The following is a 22,903-nucleotide window of genomic DNA, read 5'->3' as shown; positions in this document are numbered from 1 at the left end:
AATGGCTGAGATAATGATCTCAACCGAACTGATACAAGTTCATCCTCCGTTTCTATCACGTCACACACCGCAGCACAAAGCAGCACCACTCTCCTCACAACACTTACAAATTAAGGTTACTATTTTCTATCATTTAAGCAACAAATGTATAAATTACTTCTATATTTTCAGTTTTTTTTCATATTTACATAAAATAAACAAACGATAAAACAGATGAAATGACATGAAGCAGATTTACAGGACACACAAACCAGCCGTAGTAGCATTGAAGGACCGACTGCAGTCTCTGCAGGACGGATGAATGTGTAGCGTGTACGGTTGGTATACGTTTCGGACCAACCAGTTCAGCCCCGACTGCAGCAGCTCAAAAACATAAAGCGCTCGTGGACAGCCAGCAAGCGAGTGAATAACCGCCCAGCTCTGGTAGCGTCAGAGACAAGAAGTGTTACAGTGTTAAGTACATTCAGCAGTAGAGGACTGGCGGATAAATGGACACTCTTATTCCTCCTGGCATGTGCAAGGTTCAGGCCCGGTCATCCGGTCTGCGTAAAGTCGATGCAAATTCTCTTTGTAGCCATGGGAAGTAAGTGTAAGAGGTGGATCACGTCGGTCAGTTCTAGCCTGTAGCTTTGGGGCTTTGTGCAGCACCGTTTTCTTTACCCAAACGCACAATCTCCTGAGACAGCAACTCCAGGTCCTGCAGAAGAGAAAACAATATGGGTGAGATGGGAGTCCGGGTGAAACGGGAACACACGACACTGCCCGATTTAATCAGGATCTTGGACGTGAATGAGATAGCTGGCATCGTTTACACTTGCAGGCTTCATGGTGTCATTTACACATCAGCCAGTAAAGACCTGTCACACCTGATGCGACGTAATAAATCCCACCCACAATTAATTAGGTTTGTTGATTTACATCTCAAACACTTAAGCATGTTCCTCAGTTGGTGCCAAGCTGAAACACTGTAGTATTGGTACAATGTCACAACTTGAAATCGCCCATATGCACTTCTATTTTTTTTTCTCTAGTCACTGTGCATGAGCCTGAAATGTTTGACAGCTAAATCAAAGCCTGCCTATTTCAAATAGAGTAGTGTTTTTCTATTACTATTGATTAATAAATCAGTGCCGGTCCCTAGCCTGGAAAAAATAAGAGTGGTTGCATCAGGAAAGGGCGTCCAGCGTAAAACTATGCCAATTCAGGTATGCGGAGCAAAATGATTCTATATATCCCATTAAAAACCACAGTTACTACAATAAACAGTAATTAATTATCTATATAATCACCTATTGAACTAGATTTAATCTTATGCAACACATTAGCTTGATAGATACCATCTGTTTAGGTGGATAATATGTTTTTGGTTGCATTGGATTAAAAGTCTCTCTTTGTAAGGTCTATCATTATGGTAAAGACCATAGAACAACACAAACAAACAAGTCAGAGATCTAATCATAGAAACATACAGATTTAAATGTAAATGTTCCTTTCTTTTCCCTTTGTTACTTATTAAATGTAACTGATAGTCACATTGCAGTGACAGTGTTAGCCTAGTGGATAAAGCTATGGGCTTAACTGAAAGGTTCGAACCCCAGCTCTGCCATGCGGCCACTGTTGGGCCCCTTGAGCAAGGCCCTTAACCCTCTCTGCTTCAGGGGCACCGTACAATTGCTGACCCTGCGCTCTGACCCCAGCTTCCAAACAAGCTGGGATATGCGAAGAAAGAATTTATTAATATGTATGGACGGCACAATTCTCCTAGAACATGAAAGAGTGTTTGCACCATAAGGTTACTGTATTTCTTCTGAGGCTCGGGAATGGCTTTTAATGTAAAAGGATTTTTTTTTTCCTGAACGGCAGCACTGGCATGAATTCCAGCTTTGGGAATCTCATAACGTACAGTTGTGCGAGATCGTTATTCAGGTGCTATTTCTGTTCTTTGGTGTACACCTAAATTCTGTTGAGGATGAGAACAGACTGTCGCTGCATACGAGTCCAGCTAAAATGTCTACACACAGGAGCCTAATCTGCCATGTGCTTAATTAAAAGTGATCAAATCTTAAGTGGGCTGGTGGTCTCTAAACTGGCAGCGCAAAGCTGCATTGAATTTGAATAAAGCCCAAGCTGGATTACTAAGAGAAGAAGAAAAAAAGCCCTCCAGGTGGTGACCATTTGGTTTTGGCTGTGGATTCTACTGGTGCTCCCGGCAGCACTGTGATGTGGACGTTGAAGTGAGGAACATAGTAAAATAATAAAACAGTGAAGTAAGAAGGAGTAAAAAATAACCAGACTATTGATTATATAATGAGCTGAGATTTCTCTCTTTTCCCATCATTACTGGTTTCCTTATAAGATCAGCGTCTAGCACAACGATCATCCAACATTCCCTTTCTACATCATATAATACAATTTTCCCTATTAAATCTGAACAAAGTACACGAGAAAAGCTCTTACACCATTATTTCATACATGAGAAGACAGGAAGCAGGAAGGCATTCAGTACTGTAGTCTCATGATGCTTCAGTTCAAATAAAGAGCAGTCTTGCATATACACTAGGGCTGGCACCGATATTGGCCCAAATCACTGGATCGGATATCGGAAGGAAAAAAACATGTAATCCGATCCGTTACTGTTGCTTAATGTAAATAACACAATGTAAATAAGGCCATTGTTTGTGTGTAAAGCAAATAACACACGAAGAAACGTTCCAACAGAGCGCCGTTTATTGCCAGCTCACTCGGCAACTGCCGTAACAAGGTGCATCTTGTTAACATCATTAACGTGCCACTGATCTACAACTCATCTGCAACAGCCATTCAGAAATTAAAACACACTGATCTACTTAAACTTTTAGCATTTTAAAAAATCATCTACTACTGCCACAACTAAAAACACTGTTTAAACACAATAACAATCACTTTATAAATGATAAATCGCTCACCTGACCTTGTCCTGGACTGAAGATCTCTCACATCCTCAACAATTAATCCATTAGTGTTATGAAATAAAACAAACTACACGTTTCTTCAAAATCCAGCAGGTTTTTTTTTAATAAGCTCACTTTGGTTTTTAATAATCTAAAAACGTGACAGAACTTTAACGCAAAATCTCCACTCTGCGTCAATTCTAATTGGTCCATCGCGTTTGATTGACATCCACATCTTCCGATTGTAGACACTTTGGACGACACGCCGTAAAGCGAGATGTGTCATGTGAACAACATCTTGAACGTGGGTGAAACCAAAAACACTTAAAAAACCTTTTTTAACTAATACATAGTCAAACTGAGCGCTTGGCAGAACTACTTTGGAAGCTTCTCATAGCTCACTGCAATATTGGGCTTGTGTGCAACACATCACATGAAACTCATGCTGATGGTGATTCCACAGACAGTTTGAAACTTAATATTTGATGTTGAGAACGAGAACAGATGACATTTATGCACTATACGATTAAAGCACTAGCAGTTACATTTTGAGAGCCTGGGGACTTACTATTTAAAAAGACCAGCACTTAAAGCATCTGAAATTCCTGATCTCCAAGGAACAAATTGTTCCACTGCTAGTGTCTGTGTGTAAATACTGCTTAGCAATGTTGAGCCATGCAGTGTGTGGCTTCTTATTAAAATTGTAAATTGCAAGTTACCAGACCAACCAAAGAAAAGAAGCCTTATCTGATACTCATGAGTAGGGCCCAACTAAATTCACAGAAAAATTTGCTTAATTTTGCAGCGCTGTTACACTCATAAATTGAATGATAGAACAAATGGAAGCTACATTACACAGCACAGCCCACCTTAATGGTTGAATGTAAACCTAGACTATCCAGCGAACGGTCTCAAAGAAATACTCGCCCCCTCCCAGCATCCACAGAATTGGTTGGGAGTTTTTCAAACTCAGTTACCAGAGTAATGTTTTAGCTGCTTTAGACTTCGACATCTTGGACATTTTGACTATCCGATTGTTAACTAAATTGCCGTAGGACTGCCTCGTAGTGCAAATTAACCAGTAAACATGAGGTGCTGTAATGCTATGCGAATGAAAAGTGTTAAACACAAACCTTACATTTTTAAATTTTACAGCAAATTGCATATTACTGAATATCTGTGCATGTCCTAAACCACATCAGAAGGTCGTAGTATGTAAGGAATAAAAGTAATGTACGGTCAACTGTGATTCTGAAGGACAAAGATGTTGATCTTTCGTCAGCAACAAAAACCTTGCAGATTCAGGCCAAAAATAAAACACGTCATCAGACACTTAAGTCTAAGCTGATTGGGTACATTTGGGTAAATTAATAATTTTGTAAATGTTTAAGTAAAAACTTTTGCAGAAGCATCACCTAATCTTCTGCCTCTCTTCAATCTTCAGCAATGTTTCCTCTTTCCAAGGGTAAAGTAGGACGTTATTGTAACATATTACTCCCTCTGGGTAACCAGAAGGCCTATGTGCCACTCGACCGAGCATCCAGACTGTCTCTGAGCCTCCTATCATCAAAACAACACCCTTTCAGTTTTGACATGCAGCCTATTCTGGGTTCTCACCTCTGCAGGTATTACATAATACAACCCAAAATAAAAAAATAAAAATGGAAAAAGCTAATAAAAAATTTAGTGTTTTTAACATTTACTTTGACTTTTATTTCATTTCAGACAGTGTGAACCTAAGATATTTCATTATTTGTCTAGTCAGTTTCATTTGTTTCATTTTCAAATATACATCCATTTCTGCATTACAGGCCTGGAACACATTCCAGAACTCTATTTGTAATGTTGACATTTCATCTTACCACATTGTAAAGACGTGTTGGCACAGAGAAAACCAACTAATTAAGAGTTTCAGGTGTTATTTTGTCCCATTCTTCCTGCAAACACAGTTTAAGATATTCAACAGTATGGGGCTGTTGTCATCACATTTATAAACACGTTCTCTATTGGGAACAGGTCAGTGCCTTTGTGATGTGTGCAGCATGTGGTTTTGCAAAATGCATGGACGTCCCTGGAAAAGATGACAACTTGAAGGCAGCACATGTTTCTGCATTAATGCTGCCATCACAGAAGTGTAAATTACCTCTGCTAAGGGCTCTGACACAGCCCCATACGTTGACTAGGACTTGTTGCTGATAACAGTCTGGATGGTCCTTTACGTCTTTGGTCTGAAGTACACAGCAGCTATTTCATCAACATTTGGAACACTGACTTATCTGACCACAATACACCTTTCTGCTGTGTGATGGTCCATGCTAGATGCCTCCAAGGCCAGAGAACTTCTAGGTGTCGCTTCTGGACATGGTTAACATAAGGCTTCTTTATGTACAGTAAAGTTGTAAGTGTCGTTTGTGAACGTAACTCTGTATTGTAGTGCTTGACAAAGCTACGTTAAAGTAATTCCTTGCCTATGTCATTATATCAGCTATTAATAAGCTATTAATAAATAAACGTTTAATGATATTATGCACTGTAGAAGGAGAAATATGCAAATTCCCTTCCAATCTTTCTTTAACAAACATGGTTTTTAAACATTTCAATCATTTTCTCACACATTTGTTGACATGATTGACATGATGATGTCTGGGGATGACTGACTGAGGCTTCGCGATAGGCTGGAATCACTGGACATAAGATGGGAACAAATCCAGGTCAAGAAGCCAATCAAGATGTATACACATACTCACACACTGGCTCATTCTTCACCTTCTAAATGTTTGTGAGTGATAGGAGGAAACATACACTGAACACCAAGGGGGCATGCAAAATCTTTTACATACAATAACTACAATGATCGGGCACAGTGGTAAAGTAGACTAGTCCACTATAGCTGAAATCAGGGTTTGAATCTCAGCAGCGCTATCGGTCGGTCGGGTGTCTAGACAGACATGATTGGCTATGTCTGAGGTGGTGGGAAGGCTGAACAGCCTAGTCATTTGGAGGTTTACTTGTCAGTGCTGGTCCAAAGTAAACACATTGACAAAACTACAAATGAGAACATCAAGGCACCAAGATCAAGATCAGTGGCACTCCTCATTAAACAGTTATCTAATATAACAGTTATGTAATATAATGTAATATCGGGCCTTCTGTTCTGCTGCCCCTCGCCTTTGGAATGCCCTCCCTGACAATTTGAGGGCACCACAGACGGTTGGGACTTTTAAAAGAGACTCAAAACCTTTCTTTTTAGCAGAACTTACGATTAATTTTTAATTAATGTAGTAATTGCGGCTATTTTTTTTAAATTATAATTATTTATTTTTGCTTATTTTTTTGTAGTGATGTCTTTTATCTTATGGCACTTTGAGATTTGTACCAAATGTAAAGTGTGTTACAAATTAAATGTATTATTATTATTATTATTATTATAACCATATAGATGACATTCCTAGCAAGTTCAAGTTTTTGATGCCAAGTTTTGGTCAGAATCCAGCAACTGTCCAATTACACAATTTACACCAAGACTGAGTCATGGACAGCCTAAAATATGCATTTGCTCTTTCATTTTTCTTAACGTTTTCCACCGCCGTAGCTATCTTTATGGCAACTTTTCCAACTCATCCAAGCGCACATACTTTTTTGCAAGGCACCTTATTGAATTTACACTCAGGTTTGCTTATGCAGTCTCAAAATTTGCATTAAAGAAGGGAAGTAAACAACTCAAATCTTGCAGCCTCTGCTTCCCAACACTTCTGGCACTGTAAGCCCCGGAGTGTTCCAATAGGCTGTAACTTTATTCATTTTCATGTTTTACCCTCGTTTTATCCTGGTCAGGGTTGTGGTGGGTCACCGGAATCACTGGGCAAAATGCGGTAACAATGCTGTAACACGTTCGGACAGAACATAAATCTATCGCCAACAGCCCTTCCCTCTTACCTCCCGTAAATAAACTGCATAGATGTTGATCTCAGCATTAGTGAGCTGGCGCAGTGATACCCACTTTAATTTATTGTAGTAGATTAATAACGTCTTAGCTTTTGTCTGGCCCAGGTTCACAGGCATTTAATGTTGAATGGTGTCCCACTGCGGCTCTGGGGGGTTAAACTGGCTCAGTGACTCAGAGTTGTGACCTGATACAATTTAAGCAACTAAGGCTTAAAAACCTTGCTTAGGGATCCAACAGTGGCATTTTGATTGGGGTGAGATTCGACCTAGCAACTGTCCCCCGTATCACCGGAGATATTGTATTACCAGATCCTGGCTCCTGATCTGTACTGCCACAGTCGGGACACATTAGAACAGTTGTAGAGTCTTAAAGACAGATAAAAATGGACAGTGTGCCCTTCTTCCTGCAGTGACCTTTCCTTTAAATGAAGGCTTTTGAGAAAAGAACCTGCTTTGGCTACTAATACCACATTTCTACTGAACTGTACACTACAAAATGGTGTAAAAAGAAATCTATTATTCCTTAATTTGTTATATTTGTTGAATATGGATGGAGACACATGGATGAAGCTGGTAACAGTAAGACCACTTTGAAGAAATGCATTAGAACAAGGCAGTAATTGTTAGCCAAGGTTTTCCATTATTGATTGACTTATTTTAGCAGCTTGAAGGGGCAAGATTGTAAATTAAAATACAAATAAACATTCTAACCATGTGTAGAATTTGCTTTGTTTATTTATACCATGGCCATAAGAACTTGCTTTGGCTGGCTGGCTGTTGTGTATTAAATCTTTATAATCAGGTTGTGTGCAGGTATTATCAAGTTCCTAAAACTGCTTAATCACTTGTGGGTTACATGTGGGTCTTAAATCCTATTTAGCTTGTTAAAATCTTATTATACTATGATATAGAATAATATATACCCTAATCTTAGTCGTATCCAATTACCCTGATCGCGTTACGCTTCACCTCCACCGATACAATCCCTCGGCGATTTTCCCGGCTCGGGAGCAACTCGGCGTTCGCTCGGAGATCGAAACTCAGCTCTGTGTGAACTACCCAACAACTCGATCCGACCGGCTCGCCGAGCGGATCGAGATTTCTAGCATGTCGGATATCTGATCTGAGTTGTGCGACTAGCAGTGAGTGCTGTGTTGAACATCCAATGAGAACGCAGGATACAGTGTGAGGGGAGACGCAGGAGAGGAGTGTAAACAGGTGGGACGGGGCACACTCACACGTTTTACAGTATTTCTGACCTGATCGTTCTCTACAAAACATAACACCAACACTGCATTGCAAAAATATTAATTAACCTCCAACTTACTATACAACAATCCATACTGTTTGTGTTGCCAAATCCACTCAGATTCATTTATTTTTTCAGCGCACAAACAACTTCGATCGCTCGCTAATTGTTGACGTGCATTTTTGGACGTGGTATCATTAAACCCCTCATCATTCTTGCGTGTGTTTTTGTAAAAAAATAAATAAAATAATAATAATCATAGTTTGGGAGACCAGAGAAGCTCACCTGTGATTCCAGTTGGTGATAGATTGTGTAGTGTGAAACCCCCTATAACCGATTAGTCATGCAGTGTGAAATATACACTGAAAGATTCAGTCGTGTAGTGTAAACTGTTCAGCGACCCGGCAAATCAGAAAGTCGTGTAGTGTGAACTTGGCATAAGGAGCTTCACAACTGACACATGCCCCCTCCGACACTTGTGCAGTACCGACTGCATCTTTTCACCTGCATGAGCTGAGTTCATATGCGGATCAGCTTCGTGTACTGAGAGCCACACCCTGATCAGCATTATTCCTCAACTCTGCGCAGGCACCATCAATCAGCCAGCAGAGGTCGTAATTGCACCAGTTATTTACATTTTTACATTCTACGGCATTTAGCAGACGCTTTTATCCAAAGCGACTTACAGTCTAAGCAATTATGGGTTAAGGGCCTTGTTCAAGGGCCCAACAGTTGCAACCTGACAGTGGTGGGATTTGAACCAGCGACTGCTTACTAGTCAAGTACCTTAACCGCTAGGCTTGTTGTTTGTTTGGGTTTATTGCCATATCAGCAACATACTGGCTATATTTATGGCATAGACAGATATTGAAACTGTACATCATTATTTGTTCAGATCATTTGTTTCATATCAAGTCTGTCTATGAAGTTTAGTATTTTAATTAGAGGAATCTTCTCAAACAAGTCTTTCATGTTCTCAACCCTATAAAAGTCGACTCTGACAGCTGAAATTCTGGGACATTCTAACAACATATGTTTAATTGTAAGGGTTGTAGCACATACAGTGGGGCCAAAAAGTATTTAGTCAGCCACTGATTGTGCAAGTTCTCCTACTTAGAAAGATGAGAGAGGTCTGTAATTTTCATCATAGGTACACTTCAACTATGAGAGACAAAATGAGAAAAAAAAATACTTATTTTCCACCATAATTTACAAATAAATTCTTTAAAAATCCTACAATGTGATTCCCTGGATTTTTTTTTTTCATTTTGTCTCTCATAGTTGAAGTGTACCTATGATGAAAATTACAGACCTCTCTCATCTTTCTAAGTAGGAGAACTTGCACAATCAGTGGCTGACTAAATACTTTTTGGCCCCACTGTAATTCCCACCCTGTGATCAACAGCCAATGGTTGTTCATGTAGGTGCCCAGTTCAGCCAGATGGCAGAGCTGAGATTCGATAAGATGTATTCGAAATCCCAGCTCTGGTGTGCAAGCCTATTTTACCGCTGCGCCACCTGAGCGCCATTGAAAAATATATAATGCTACAAGATATACAGTAGCTCTCTGATTATACAATGTTATTATAGCATGATAAAATCTTAAAAAGTATTCAAATAACTTGAATACTGGCAAACACCTCATAAATAAAAAATAATAAACCTGTGCAATTGTTTTTTTTCCCCTTTTCTCCCACTTTTAGCTCATCCAATTTCTGCCCGTCAATCATCCTCTCACTAATGCTGGTCCCTGCTCCTGATTGGCAATTGAACATCACCTACACTTGACGAGTGCAGTGCAGTACAGCGCTGTGTATGGAGAGCCACACCCTCTTTCGCACTCCTTTCCCATCTCCGTGCAGGCGCCACCAACCAGCCAGCAGAGGTCGTAATCGCACTAGTCTGAGAGAGAGTCCACATCCGGCTTAATCCCGCCCCTATCTGAACAACAGGCCAATCATTGTTCATGTGGCCGCTCATCCTCGGCCGGCAGGCAGAACCGAGATTCGATACGATGTATTCGAGATCTCAGCTCTGGTGAAGAGCGTGTGTTTTTACCGACGCGCCACCTGAGTGGCTGCAATTGGGGGGCCGGTATGTTTAGCTTTTAGGTGGAGGTTAAAAAAAAACTAGCTGGTCACCTTGCATTTAAACTGATAATAAAACCTGATAATTTCGGTGGTCACATAAAGGCTCAATTAGTGATTACTTAGGTCCATCATTACCCCATGAGCTCCAGAGAACCTCTCACTTATTAATTCACTTATACATGTCCCCCTCCTCTCCCAATCTAATTGTATCCAAGCCCCCAGTTGTAACTTCCTCCGTGTTTTGTGACGTGCGCAGTTGCTGACTGCTTTTCGAAGCATAAAACCTGCCAGAAACTAGGTCTCATAGAGAGGAGTGTTGCGTATGGAGAGTCACAAACCACTTGCTGTGAATCAACCATCCTTTTGGCAACAGCCTCCACCAGCCAGCAGAGGCTAAAATTGCACCAGCAATAAAGAACCCGCTTCAGATGAGACTGAGAATTAGAATTAGAGATTGTGAGAACTCAAGATCTAAGCAGTAGTGGGCTGGTACATAAGCTTAGTTAAGCTTTAAAGTATTAATCGTACTGTTGTATCAAAATGCCCAGTAAAAGAAATTCTATTTACAAACCTGATTAGGTTAGACAGCACCTTTTGATCTAAATTGCAGGTACCTTGTTTCATAAGTGCCTTTACTTGCTATAAGCTCATGTCTAACTGACTAAACTAAAAAAGGACCCCCACACACAAGTATACAACCCACACACAGCGTACACCTCCACAACCTGCACAAACACTTGCAAATCCGTACCAATACTCGTGGGCATAAAATACATGAAAAGAACATTGAGTTTGCAGTACACTTTGTACATGCCACCAGCATGGCGAATCAGAACTCTGTGCTGTAGCCAAACATAGCAGAAACACATGAGTGATGCAATGTGAGAGGTTAATTGTCATTAGTAGATCTGTGTGATGGTGTAACCCCATCAAACACATCACCCAGCAGGACGCCCGGGGTAGCGTTTCTATTCCTGCACCACAAAACGTTTCCTCGTCAGAAGCTCGCCCACCCCTTGGCTCGTGATGAATAAGCTTCCTTCGGTGTAGTCTCGGGGCTTCGTGACAGTAAGCCGCCTCCACGCATACGTACATGCACATGCGTGTGCGCGCACACACACATGGACACAACTAATCACACTGTCAGAAGCAACACCGCCACACGATCCTCCTGCAACATGCTGATAACTTAGACAGCTTATTAAGCAGCTGTAGGAAATCATGAGTCACGCTGGCAGAGATTCAGTTTCGCTCAAGTTCTCCGAACCATCCATCACTCAACAATAACGTAGCTGCTTAAAAACCTAAAGTTTTGTTTTTGGCAAAAAGCAGAAGTGCCAAGGAAGGCTGTCAATGACACTTTCCATCTAGAGGAACGTCACGTTCTATACTGCCTGCAGAGTCTTTTGTGACCTACAAAATCATATGGTCTCAGAGATCTTCACCATAGTGAACTCTGCTCTTCCATCAGCAGATGAAGAACTACTTATAATTTCTATAATCTAGAATAATGTGAAGGTTTCTTTTTCATTTATTGATTTTATTATTTTTATTTTCCCCCTTTTTCTCCCCCTTAAGCGCATCCAATTGTTCAATTTGCATCGTGCTTCCTCTCTGTCTATGCCGAACCCTGCCCTGACCGAGGAGATCGAAGCTAACCCACATCCCCTCCGAAACATGGGCAGCAGCCGGATGCATTTTTGCCACCCGCACATTGATGAGTTTGGCGTCACCTAGCGTTGCATGCGGAGAGACACACCCTAAGGGCACTCTTCCTCATCTCTGTGCAGGCGCCTCTAAATAGCCGGCAGAGGTCGTAATCGCATTCTGACACAGAGAGACCCACATCCGGTTCTTTGTCCCGCCCCCCAACTGAGCAACCGGCCAATCGTTGCTCATAAATCCACGAACCGGTAAGGCAGAGCTGGATTCGATACGAGGTACTCAGAATCCAGCTCGCTCTGGTTGCAGCGGGTGTTTTTACCGCTGCGCCACCTGAACGGCTTTATTTTTTAAAATAGCCGAATCCTAGATCTTGGGTCTTGTAACAGTGGTGTGTAGGCAGACAAAGAAGGACACAAGTGCACAGATGATAGATCATATCTAGATCATGTTTCTATTTACCTAAACAACTTACTAAGAATAAGGATTATCAAAACTGTAAACTCTAGAACACGATCCCTTTTAACTGCTAACTGAATGCCATTAGTTGACAGTTATTGCTAGCGTGATTTTATTGCTGCACCATCCAAGCGCCAACTAAACATTCTAATCACAATTAACTAAGTGGTCGTATTTTAAAACTCCTCCTTAGAGTCATTATAATAATCATTTTTTTTATATTTTCTTCCAAGTTCCATTCTTTAACACTTTGATGTGAATCCCTGATGTACCACATGGCTGAATGAAAGTAGACAGTCCTTTAAACCGTCTCTTGTTTTAGTATGGCAAATCTCCAGTTTACGGTCAAGTTTAATGTGATGGTCTAATATATCATCCATGGACCACCTATAGGGATCACTGGGGTGGTCCCCTAAAGAGTCAATGTACCTGGCAAACGTGACAAATGTTTTAATATGAAAATACAAGGAAGACAACAAAACCTGCTAAAACAGCAAGATGTTATGTACCCTAAATGAATGTGCCTCATGTACAGAATATGTCACCGTCACGGTACCAACTCAGCGACAAGAGAGGTACATTTTAGTACTTCCATTCCTGAGAGCGTGAAATCAGCTTTTAGTAGAGCAACTGCTGTCATGTCTTTCAGAGGACCTTTAAAAAGCCAGAAGGAACAAAGTAGACTTTACCTGGTACTTTGACCAGACAGAGGAAGTGATATATACACACACTGATCAGGAATAACATTATGACCACCTATGGTCCCCCTTTTGCTGCCAAAACAGCCCTGACCCGTCGAGGCATGGACTCCACTAGACTCCTGAAGGTGTGCTGTGGTATCTGGCACCAAGATGTTAGCAGCAGATCCTTTAACTCCTGTAAGTTGTGAGGTGGGGCCTCCATGGATTTGACTTGTTTGTCCAGCACGTCCCACAGATGCTTGAAGAGATTGAGATCTGGGGAATTTGGAGGCCAAGTCAACACCTCAAACTCGTTGTTGTGCTGCTCAAACCATTCCTGAAGCATTTTTGCTTTGTGGCAGGGCGCATTATCCTGCTGAAAGAGGCCACAGCCATCAGGGAATTCCGTTCCCATAAAAGGGAGTACATGGTCTGCAACAATGCTTAGCTAGGTGGTACGTGTCAAAGTAACATCCACGTGGATGGCAGGACCCAAGGTTTCCCAGCAGAACATTGCCCAAGGTATTACACTGCCTCAGCCGGCTTGCCTTCTTCACATAGTGCATCCTGGTGCCATGTGTTCCCCAGGTAAGCAACACACACACACACACATTGCTCCATGGTCCAGTTCCGATGCTCACGTGCCCATTGTTGGCGCTTTCGGTGGTGGACAGGGGTCAGCATGGGCACCCTGACTTGTCTGCGGCTATGCAGCCCCATGCGCAACAAACTGAAAGCATTCTGACGTATTCTGATACCTTTCTATGAGACCAACATTAACCTCTTCAGCAATCTGAGCTACAGTAGCTCGTCTGTTGCATCGGACCACACGGGCATTCATTCAGGATGTGTTTTATGGTGACTGGTGTCTGACATTATTTGCAAAGTGTGGAGTCTTCACCTAGTATTAAGTGTTGTTGTGTCAATCTGGAATGGCCTATTCTGTACATCTAGTGTATATAACTTGGTCTGTACGTTTTACAACGGTGGGGTGAATCTTGTGTAATTTATCGTTGGTTTGTGCGTTCTATTCAAGTTGCCATTTATTAGGGTGTGTCGTTTATTAGGGGTTTGATGTCCGTTAGTTGAAGTTTGAGATGAATGATTTCTCTTTTATCCTTGTAATACTTTTTCTATTATCATGGCTTTAACTGATTCTCCTTGATCATTTTATTGGTTACCTTTTTATTTTACAGCACTTACTGGCCTGCACAGAGCCCTGACCTCAACCTACCATCTTTGGAATAAATTGATATGCTGACTGCAAGCCAGGCCTTATTCCCTAACACCATTGCCTGACATCAGTAATGCTTCTGTGGCTAAGAGAAAGCGGATCCATGACCCGTGTTGGACACTTGAACGGAAAGCCTTTCTGGAGGGTTGGATGGATGTTACAGTAACAACTTTATATTAATGGCTGTGGCTTGGGTATTAGGTTTAAGTTTTGGGTGTGTACACACCATTGCACAATATTGTACACTGCTGAGCCAAAACATTAAGACCACCCTCAAAAATGTGTAAACCAGTACCTGTTTAGTAACAATTGTGCACGTGATGGTCGGGGATGTTTTAAATGTTGAGCTGAAGGTAGTTCAACATAGTTTGTGTGTTGAATGCAGAAGAAATAATCTGCACAAAGACCTGAGTGACTTTAATGAGGGCCAAATTGTTATGGCTGGATGACTGGGTTGAAGTATCTCATAAAAACAAAGGGGTGCACACAGGTAGCTGTGCTGAGAAGTCACTAAAAGTAGTTTGAGGAAGGATAAGCTACAAATAGCTGACAGGTTGTTAGGCAGCCAAGGTACGCACCAACTAAAAAGCCGCTGCTCAAATAGCAGATCAGTTTAATCCTGGTAATGAGGTGAATATGTCATAACACACAGTACATCAAACCCTTATGTGTATGGGGCTGCTAATTCACAGGACAGTCAAAGTGCCAACTCCTGTCCACTGTTAAAATCACCTACAATGGGCACACAGGTTTGCGAACTAAACATCAGAGTTTAACTGGTCTGAGGAATCTTGTCTTCTCCAAGACCATGTGGTCTGGCATGTGTGCATGGTTCAGCTCTGTAGGACAATCCACCTTACTGTTGAAGGACCTGCTGGTAATGTACTGGTACTAGATACCACATGACTCCTTTAAATGCCTTGTTGAGTCCGTGTCTTAATGGGTCAGAGTAGTTTTGACAGTATGAAAAGCAAGTGGTTTTTGCCCATTTGCCCATCTTTAGCCTTTGCTTTCTGACCTTGCCCAAAAAGTACCCATGCACCACCTCACACCCATTACCTTCTGCAGATGCATGTTCTTGGTAAGCTGTTCCTCTAGCATATTCTGCAGCTTCTTGTTCATCTCTCGCAGGTTCTCGTCTCCGGGTTTAACGAGATCCCTGAGTACTGAACTCAGACCTCCCCTCTCTCCTGGATGAGCAACGTGAGATACAGTCCCACCTCCATCTAAAACAGAGAAAGTGAGACACATAAAAGTAAAATAACTTGAGCAACAAGGTGAGGACAGAGAAACGACTGCAGTCTGAATCATAGGCACCACTTATATAAATAATACCTACATCTATAATATTTATATAACAAACCTTACGTAAAAGTAGAGCTTACGAAAGTAACTTTTAAAGTGTAGCTCCGGGCTTTTACGTAATCAATACAGATGTTAAATATACTCCTTCAGGACTATAGCCGACTGAAAAGGGGAACTTTTTACTTTAGGAAGTAAAGCCTAGGGATCGCCTGAGATGTAGATGGGGTCCTGAGTGTTAGGCAAATCAATCTAAGTAAAGAATTATATAAAAACAACAGTAACATAATAATAATAATAAATAAAAATAATTATAAGCATACAATAATTTTATACAACATTTTCCTACTCGAGGGGCCGAAGAGGAAAGTCACAAAAGCTGGCCTGGCATCAGAAAGTAAAATGACCAGCACAATATTACTGATTTGTTGGAAAGTTTGTGAGCCAAAATACTGAAGCAATACACAAAAATAATGAGGACGGGTACACAGAGCCAAAATATTAGGAGACAAGGACTTCACAGTCCACCTGTGGTTTCTGTTACCAGCCTATTACCATCATGTGGCATCCTGGTGCCATCTCTTCTGCGGCTAAATGATGCACATGCGCCTGACAGTCAACATCATCTCAAATGTCTGCATGCACCTAAAAACTGCTTTGTCCTGGTCAGGGTCACAGTGGGTCAAATTTCCCCAGAATCACTTTGGTGTAATGCAGTAACACACCCAGACAGGTGCCGAATCTATTGCAGGGACTTATCCATCTAACCTCAGACATAGCCATAGCTGTGTGTAAATACCCAGCAATAGTGGGCTAGAGCAATTTACTCCAGCTCCACCTGAGCGCCACAGTCACCTCATCACCAGTATTAAAATGATTAGAGCCACAGTGGCACTTCTGTTGGTCCATACCAGATGCCACAGCATTCATGTTCACTGGTATTAATGAGTCATGAACAACCAAAAACCTGTTGGCTATTTGTGGCTTGTCCCACCTGACCTAATGTTTTGGTTCATCAGTGTAGAGTTATGCGAGTCCTATCCCATCTTGGTCCTAATGTTTTGGTTCATCAGTGTAGAGTTATGTGAGTCCTATTCCACCTCAGTTCTAATGTTTTGATAAATAAGTGTAGAGTAATAAGAGTCCTATCCCACCTCAGTTCTAATGTTTTGATAAATAAGTGTAGAGTAATAAGAGTCCTATTCCACCTCAGTTCTAATGTTTTGATAAATAAGTGTAGAGTAATAAGAGTCCTATTCCACCTCAGTTCTAATGTTTTGATAAATAAGTGTAGAGTAATAAGAGTCCTATTCCACCTCAGTTCTAATGTTTTGATAAATAAGTGTAGAGTAATATGAATCCTATTCCACCTCAGTTCTAATGTTTTGATAAATAAGTGTAGAGTAATATGAGTCCTATTCCACCTCAGTTCTAATGTTTTGATAAATAAGTGTAGAGTAATATGAGTCCTATTCCACCTCAGTTCTAATGTTTTGATAAATAAGTGTAGAGTAATATGAGTCCTATTCCACCTCAGTTCTAATGTTTTGATAAATAAGTGTAGAGTAATAAGAGTCCTATCCCACCTCAGTTCTAATGTTTTGATAAATAAGTGTAGAGTAATATGAGTCCTATTCCACCTCAGTTCTAATGTTTTGATAAATAAGTGTAGAGTAATATGAGTCCTATCCCATCTTGGTCCTAATGTTTTGGTTCATCAGTGTAGAGTTATGTGAGTCCTATCCCATCTTGGTCCTAATGTTTTGATTTATAAGTGTAGAGTAATATGAGTCCTATCCCACCTCAGTTCTAATGTTTTGATAAATAAGTGTAGAGTAATAAGAGTCCTATCCCACCTCAGTTCTAATGTTTTGATAAATAAGTGTAGAGTAATATGAGTCCTATCCCACCTTGGTCCTAATGTTTTGATTTATAAGTGTAGAGTAATATGAGTCCTATCCCATCTTGGTCCTAATGTTTTGGTTCATCAGTGTAGAGTTATGTGAGTCCTATCCCATCTTGGTCCTAATGTTTTGATTTATAAGTGTAAAGTAATATGAGTCCTATCCCACCTTGGTCCTAATGTTTTGATTTATAAGTGTAGAGTAATACGAGTCCTATCCCACCTTGGTCCTAATGTTTTGGTTCATCAGTGTAAAGTAATATGAGTCCTATCCCACCTTGGTCCTAATGTTTTGATTTATAAGTGTAGAGTAATATGAGTCCTATCCCATATTGGTCCTATTGTTTTGATTCATCAGTGTAGAGCACGCATGAGGTCAGTGATAATTAGAAATCTGATGTAAATAAGTGTACATCACACATGCAATACGATGACTTGGAAAATGTAATTGCCCACCTCTGGTGTAGAGTAATATGAGTCCTATCCCACTTCAGTCCTAATGTTCTGCTTCATCAATCTAGAGTAATATAAGTCCTACATTAAAAAGGCTGGCTGGCTAGACTGATAAATGGATAGACAGATGCTTTTTGAGCTACCACAAGATAGGTATGGTTGAGATTCAGGTGCACATTTACTATTAAAAAGAATTTAGACAGATTACAGTTGTGTGTTGATTGCAGTTTCCAGAAATGAACAATTGTAATGATCTGACTGGGACGACGTGCGGCTAAGCTGAGAAATGTGATGCTTATGAGGCAAACACTGAAATGAACCAAATGCACAAATTAGCTTCTAGATGTGAGTCACGTAGCAGAGAGCACTAATCGACAACAAACAAGACTAAATACGACCGTGCAAATGATTTCTCCAGCAGACCTCTTAATATGCATAGTCCATTAGCTTCTGATTCGAGAGTGGAATAAGAGGACAGGAGAATAAACTCTTCAGCCTCTCAAAAAGCAGAAACAGGATGCAATCATGTATCCATCCCGTTATTACAGACAAAGGTTACCACTTTATTGGTATAAGTCTAGATTTCAGCCCTGTGAAATGCAAACATCATTGAAATCTTTATCTTAAAACTTGTCCTACAGGAATGCTATGTCATGGTCAAATAAAGATTTGAGAGCACCAGCATACAACCGTGAACACTATCCCATCCAAAGAGACCCTGCAGACCTTTAAAAAGACCTGAAACGCGGCGCCCCGGTGGCACAGTAGACTATTCGCTAACACGCTCCCCGAGTTTAAATCTCAGCTATGCTACTGGTCGGCTGGGCGCCTCCAAGCAGGCATTATCGGCAGTGCCTGCAGCAGACAAAATTGGCCACTGGGTGAAAAAAGACCGGACTAATAAGTAGGGATGCACCGATCCGATATTAAGATCGGATATCGGTCCCGATATTACCAAAATGAGATGGATCGGATATCGGATAATTAAACCGATCCATGGGGCCGATATACGTTCACTTTAATTCGTTTGCGATGCGTGCTAAGCCCATACAGGACGCGCTGCTGACGTATGGCGTATAACACAAACAAAAACAGCAACATGGAGCGAGCCAAAGAGTCAGCTGCATGGAGGTATTTCACGCTTGCTATGCCAACAAGTTCGATGGCAACATGTTTATTACTCAGGTTTAGCTGCTATATTTTATTTTGAATTACTGTTTGCACTAAATATTTACGGATACGTTTATTTGAAAAAGTTATTTAAGCTACTACTGTTTTTCTCATTGTCAGCAGCTACATTATGGGTGTGTTCGAAAACCTAAGGAGCAGGTTATTCGAACGCGTTACATAGCGATTCCATCGGGTTTAGGATTTAGCATCTTGCCATTAAAACCAATGAACTGAGGTAGCACAGCGCTAACGCTAACGTCATAACATTTCCCTTCATGTACCGATAACCGTTACATTTCCTGACGAGCTCGAACTTGCAAATAAAAACACTCGGTACAAGTTTATACAAGTTAAAAATCAGTAATATTTTATTTACGTTTGATAATAACTCCATTCGTTTCTCCGCCCCGTCAAGCCATGTTTATTTTTCTGTAAGAAAAGCGCGTCCGACCCGCATGAATGCTGGGATTGCTTTGGTCACAAAGGCAGCGTCGGATGCTCACTCGTTGAGTGAAAATAACACTGAAATATTAAGATGCCTGTTTATTATTTTATTGACAAATAAATAGCAGTTCAGTACATTTATATCTGTGTTAATTATATTTTGTTTTGCAAACTTAGTAATGTTTAAGTCGATCCTGATGCCTTAAGTCTTTCCCACATAATAAAGTATATACGGTTTATTAATTCAACAATGGTATCGGATCGGTATCGGGTATTGGCCGATATGCAAAGTATATGAATCGGATCGGTATCGGAACTGAAAAAGTTGGATCGGTGCATCCCTACTAATAAGAGGGTGCGGTTTTTGATGCTAAAATTAGGAGAAAAGGGAGAAAATTCATAAATAAAATAGAAAATTAACCTGAAACGAGTAGTTCATGCCTGATAATCTAATAAGCAGTGTGGCTGATTTGAAGCAGTCCTCCAAATCAATGCTAAGCACTAATATCAAATCAGACAAGGTGTTTTGTTGTTGCTAAAGGTGGTGCAGTTAGCTATTATGTTAAGGGGGCAATTACTTTTTCTGATATGGATGTTGGATGGCTCACTTCCTTAAATATAGGAAACGATATGACAAAATGCTAGGGTACTTTATACTATATAACCGAAAGTATGTGGACACCTCTTTTAAGGACTTATTTTAGGTGTTTAACCACATGTTCATCTTTGTGGCAGCAGTTTGGGGAATGCCCTTGCGGATCAGGGTGTGTCTCTCCGTACACAAGGCAGATTCGCATATATGCACTCGGCTAGTGTGGGTGACAAAATGCATAGGGCTGCTGCCAACATGTCTGAGGGGGCATGGGTTGGCTTTGTTCTCCTCAAATCAGAGCGGGGTCGACATTAGTGGAGAGGATATATATACAGTGCCTTGCAAAAGTATTCAGCCCCCTTGAACTTTTCAACCTTTTGCCACATTTCAGGCTTCAAACATAACGATATGAAATTGTAATTTTTTGTGAAGAATCAACAACAAGTGGGACACAATCGTGAAGTAGAACGAAATTTATTGGGTATTTTAAACTTTTTTTAGAAATAAAAAACTAAAAAGTGGGGCGTGCAATATTATTCAGCCCCTTTACTTTCAGTGCAGCAAACTCACTCCAGAAGTTCAGTGAGGATCTCTGAATGATCCAATGTTGACCTAAATGACTGATGGTGATAAATAGAATCCACCTGTGTGTAATCAAGTCTCCGTATAAATGCACCTGCTCTGTGATAGTCTCAGAGTTCTGTTTAAAGCGCAGAGAGTATCATGAAGACCAAGGAATACACCAGGCAGGTCCGAGATACTGTTGTGGAGAAGTTTAAAGCCGGATTTGGATACAGAAAGATTTCCCAAGCTTTAAACATCTCAAGGAGCACTGTGCAAGCGATCATATTGAAATGGAAGGAGTATCAGACCACTGCAAATCTACCAAGACCCGGCCGTCCCTCTAAACTTTCAGCTCAAACAAGGAGAAGACCGATCAGAGATGCAGCCAAGAGGCCCATGATCACTCTGAATGAACTGCAGAGATCTACAGCTGAGGTGGGAGACTCTGTCCATAGGACACAATCAGTCGTACACTGCACAAATCTGGCCTTTATGGAAGAGTGGCAAGAAGAAAGCCATTTCTCAAAGATATCTATAAAAAGTCACCTGGGAGACACACCAAACATGTGGAAGAAGGTGCTCTGGTCAGATGAAACCAAAATCGAACTTTTTGGCCACAATGCAAAACGTTATGTTTGGCGTAAAAGCAACACAGCTCATCACCCTGAACACACCATCCCCACTGTCAAACATGGTGGTGGCAGCATCATGGTTTGGGCCTGCTTTTCTTCAGCAGGGACAGGGAAGATGGTTAAAATTGATGGGAAGATGGATGGAGCCAAATACAGGACCATTCTGGAAGAAAACCTGTTGCAGTCTGCAAAAGACCTGAGACTGGGACGGAGATTTATCTTCCAACAAGACAATGATCCAAAACATAAAGCAAAATCTACAATGGAATGGTTCACAAATAAACATATCCAGGTGTTAGAATGGCCAAGTCAAAGTCCAGACCTGAATCCCATCGAGAATCTGTGGAAAGAGCTGAAAACTGCTGTTCACAAACGCTCTCCATCCAACCTCACTGAGCTCGAGCTGTTTTGCAAGGAAGAATGGGCAAAAATGTCTGTCTCTCGATGTGCAAAACTGATAGAGACATACCCCAAGCGACTTGCAGCTGTAATCGCAGCAAAAGGTGGCGCTACAAAGTATTAACGCAAGGGGGCTGAATAATATTGCACGCCCCACTTTTCAGTTTTTTATTTCTAAAAAAAGTTTGAAATATCCAATAAATTTCGTTCCACTTCACGATTGTGTCCCACTTGTTGTTGATTCTTCACAAAAAATTACAATTTCATATCGTTATGTTTGAAGCCTGAAATGTGGCAAAAGGTTGAAAAGTTCAAGGGGGCTGAATACTTTTGCAAGGCACTGTATATATATACATATAAACAAGCTTATGGTCAGGTGTCCACATATGTACTTAATGATAAATACTGCTAGCATTTTAATGACCAGGTACCAGATACCACAGGACTCCTTCAGATGTCTTGTGGAGTCCATGTACTGACAGATCAGAGCTGTTTTTACAGCTTATTAGGAGTCTGTGCTGTGGAACACACTTCTACACTACTGAAATAAATTTGTTTATTGGGTGGGTCATTAATCCGCAGTTTCCTATTAGTGGTAGCTCAGTGGTTAAGGTACCGGTCTGGTGATCAGAAGCTCAATGAGATCACTGCCAAGATATTTTATTTTTATTTTTTTATTTTCCCCCTTTTTCTCCCCCTTTAGCGCATCCAATTGTTCAATTTGCATCGTGCTTCCTCTCTGTCTATGCCGAACCCTGCCCTGACCGAGGAGATCAAAGCTAACCCACATCCCCTCCGAAACATGAGCAGCAGCCGGATGCATTTTTGCCACCCGCACATTGATGAGTTTGGCGCCACCTAGCGTTGCATGCGGAGAGACACACCCTAAGGGCACTCTTCCTCATCTCTTGTGCAGGCGCCTCTAATCAGCCGGCAGAGGTCGTAATCGCATTCTGACAGAGAGAGACCCACGTCCGGTTCTTTGTCCCACCCCCCCACTGAGCAACTGGCCAATCGTTGCTCATACAGCCACTCAGTTTCGAACCGGTGAAGCAGAGCTGGATTCGATACTACGTACTTACAGCGTGTCTATTTTACCGCTGCGCCACCTGAGCGGCTACTGCCAAGTTTTTACTTTTGGGCAACAAGGTGCTTTGGCTTTTTATTATAATCATCAATGTATGTGGACAAGCTA

At 41.1% G+C, this 22,903-nt stretch overlaps 1 protein-coding gene across 2 annotated transcripts in view; it reads right to left on the bottom strand.

The window, feature by feature from the left end:
* Nucleotides 1–217: 217 nt before the first annotated feature.
* The window catches only part of gripap1 (GRIP1 associated protein 1), a 126,984-nt gene continuing 104,298 nt past the window's right edge, over nt 218–22,903 (bottom strand). For both annotated transcript variants that reach the window (XM_062999233.1, XM_062999234.1), the window contains 2 exons: nt 15,309–15,475; nt 218–697 (listed from right to left, as the gene is read on the bottom strand). In XM_062999233.1, coding sequence (XP_062855303.1) covers nt 617–697; nt 15,309–15,475 — 248 coding nt within the window. In that variant the 3' untranslated portion in view covers nt 218–616. The remainder of the gene's footprint in view (nt 698–15,308; nt 15,476–22,903) is intronic.

The sequence above is a fragment of the Trichomycterus rosablanca genome, chromosome 7 (assembly GCF_030014385.1).
Source record: "Trichomycterus rosablanca isolate fTriRos1 chromosome 7, fTriRos1.hap1, whole genome shotgun sequence".
Taxonomy (NCBI): Eukaryota; Metazoa; Chordata; class Actinopteri; order Siluriformes; family Trichomycteridae; genus Trichomycterus; species Trichomycterus rosablanca.
The sequence above is the reverse complement of the archived record's forward strand: the minus strand, read 5'-3'. Positions and strand labels throughout refer to the sequence as shown.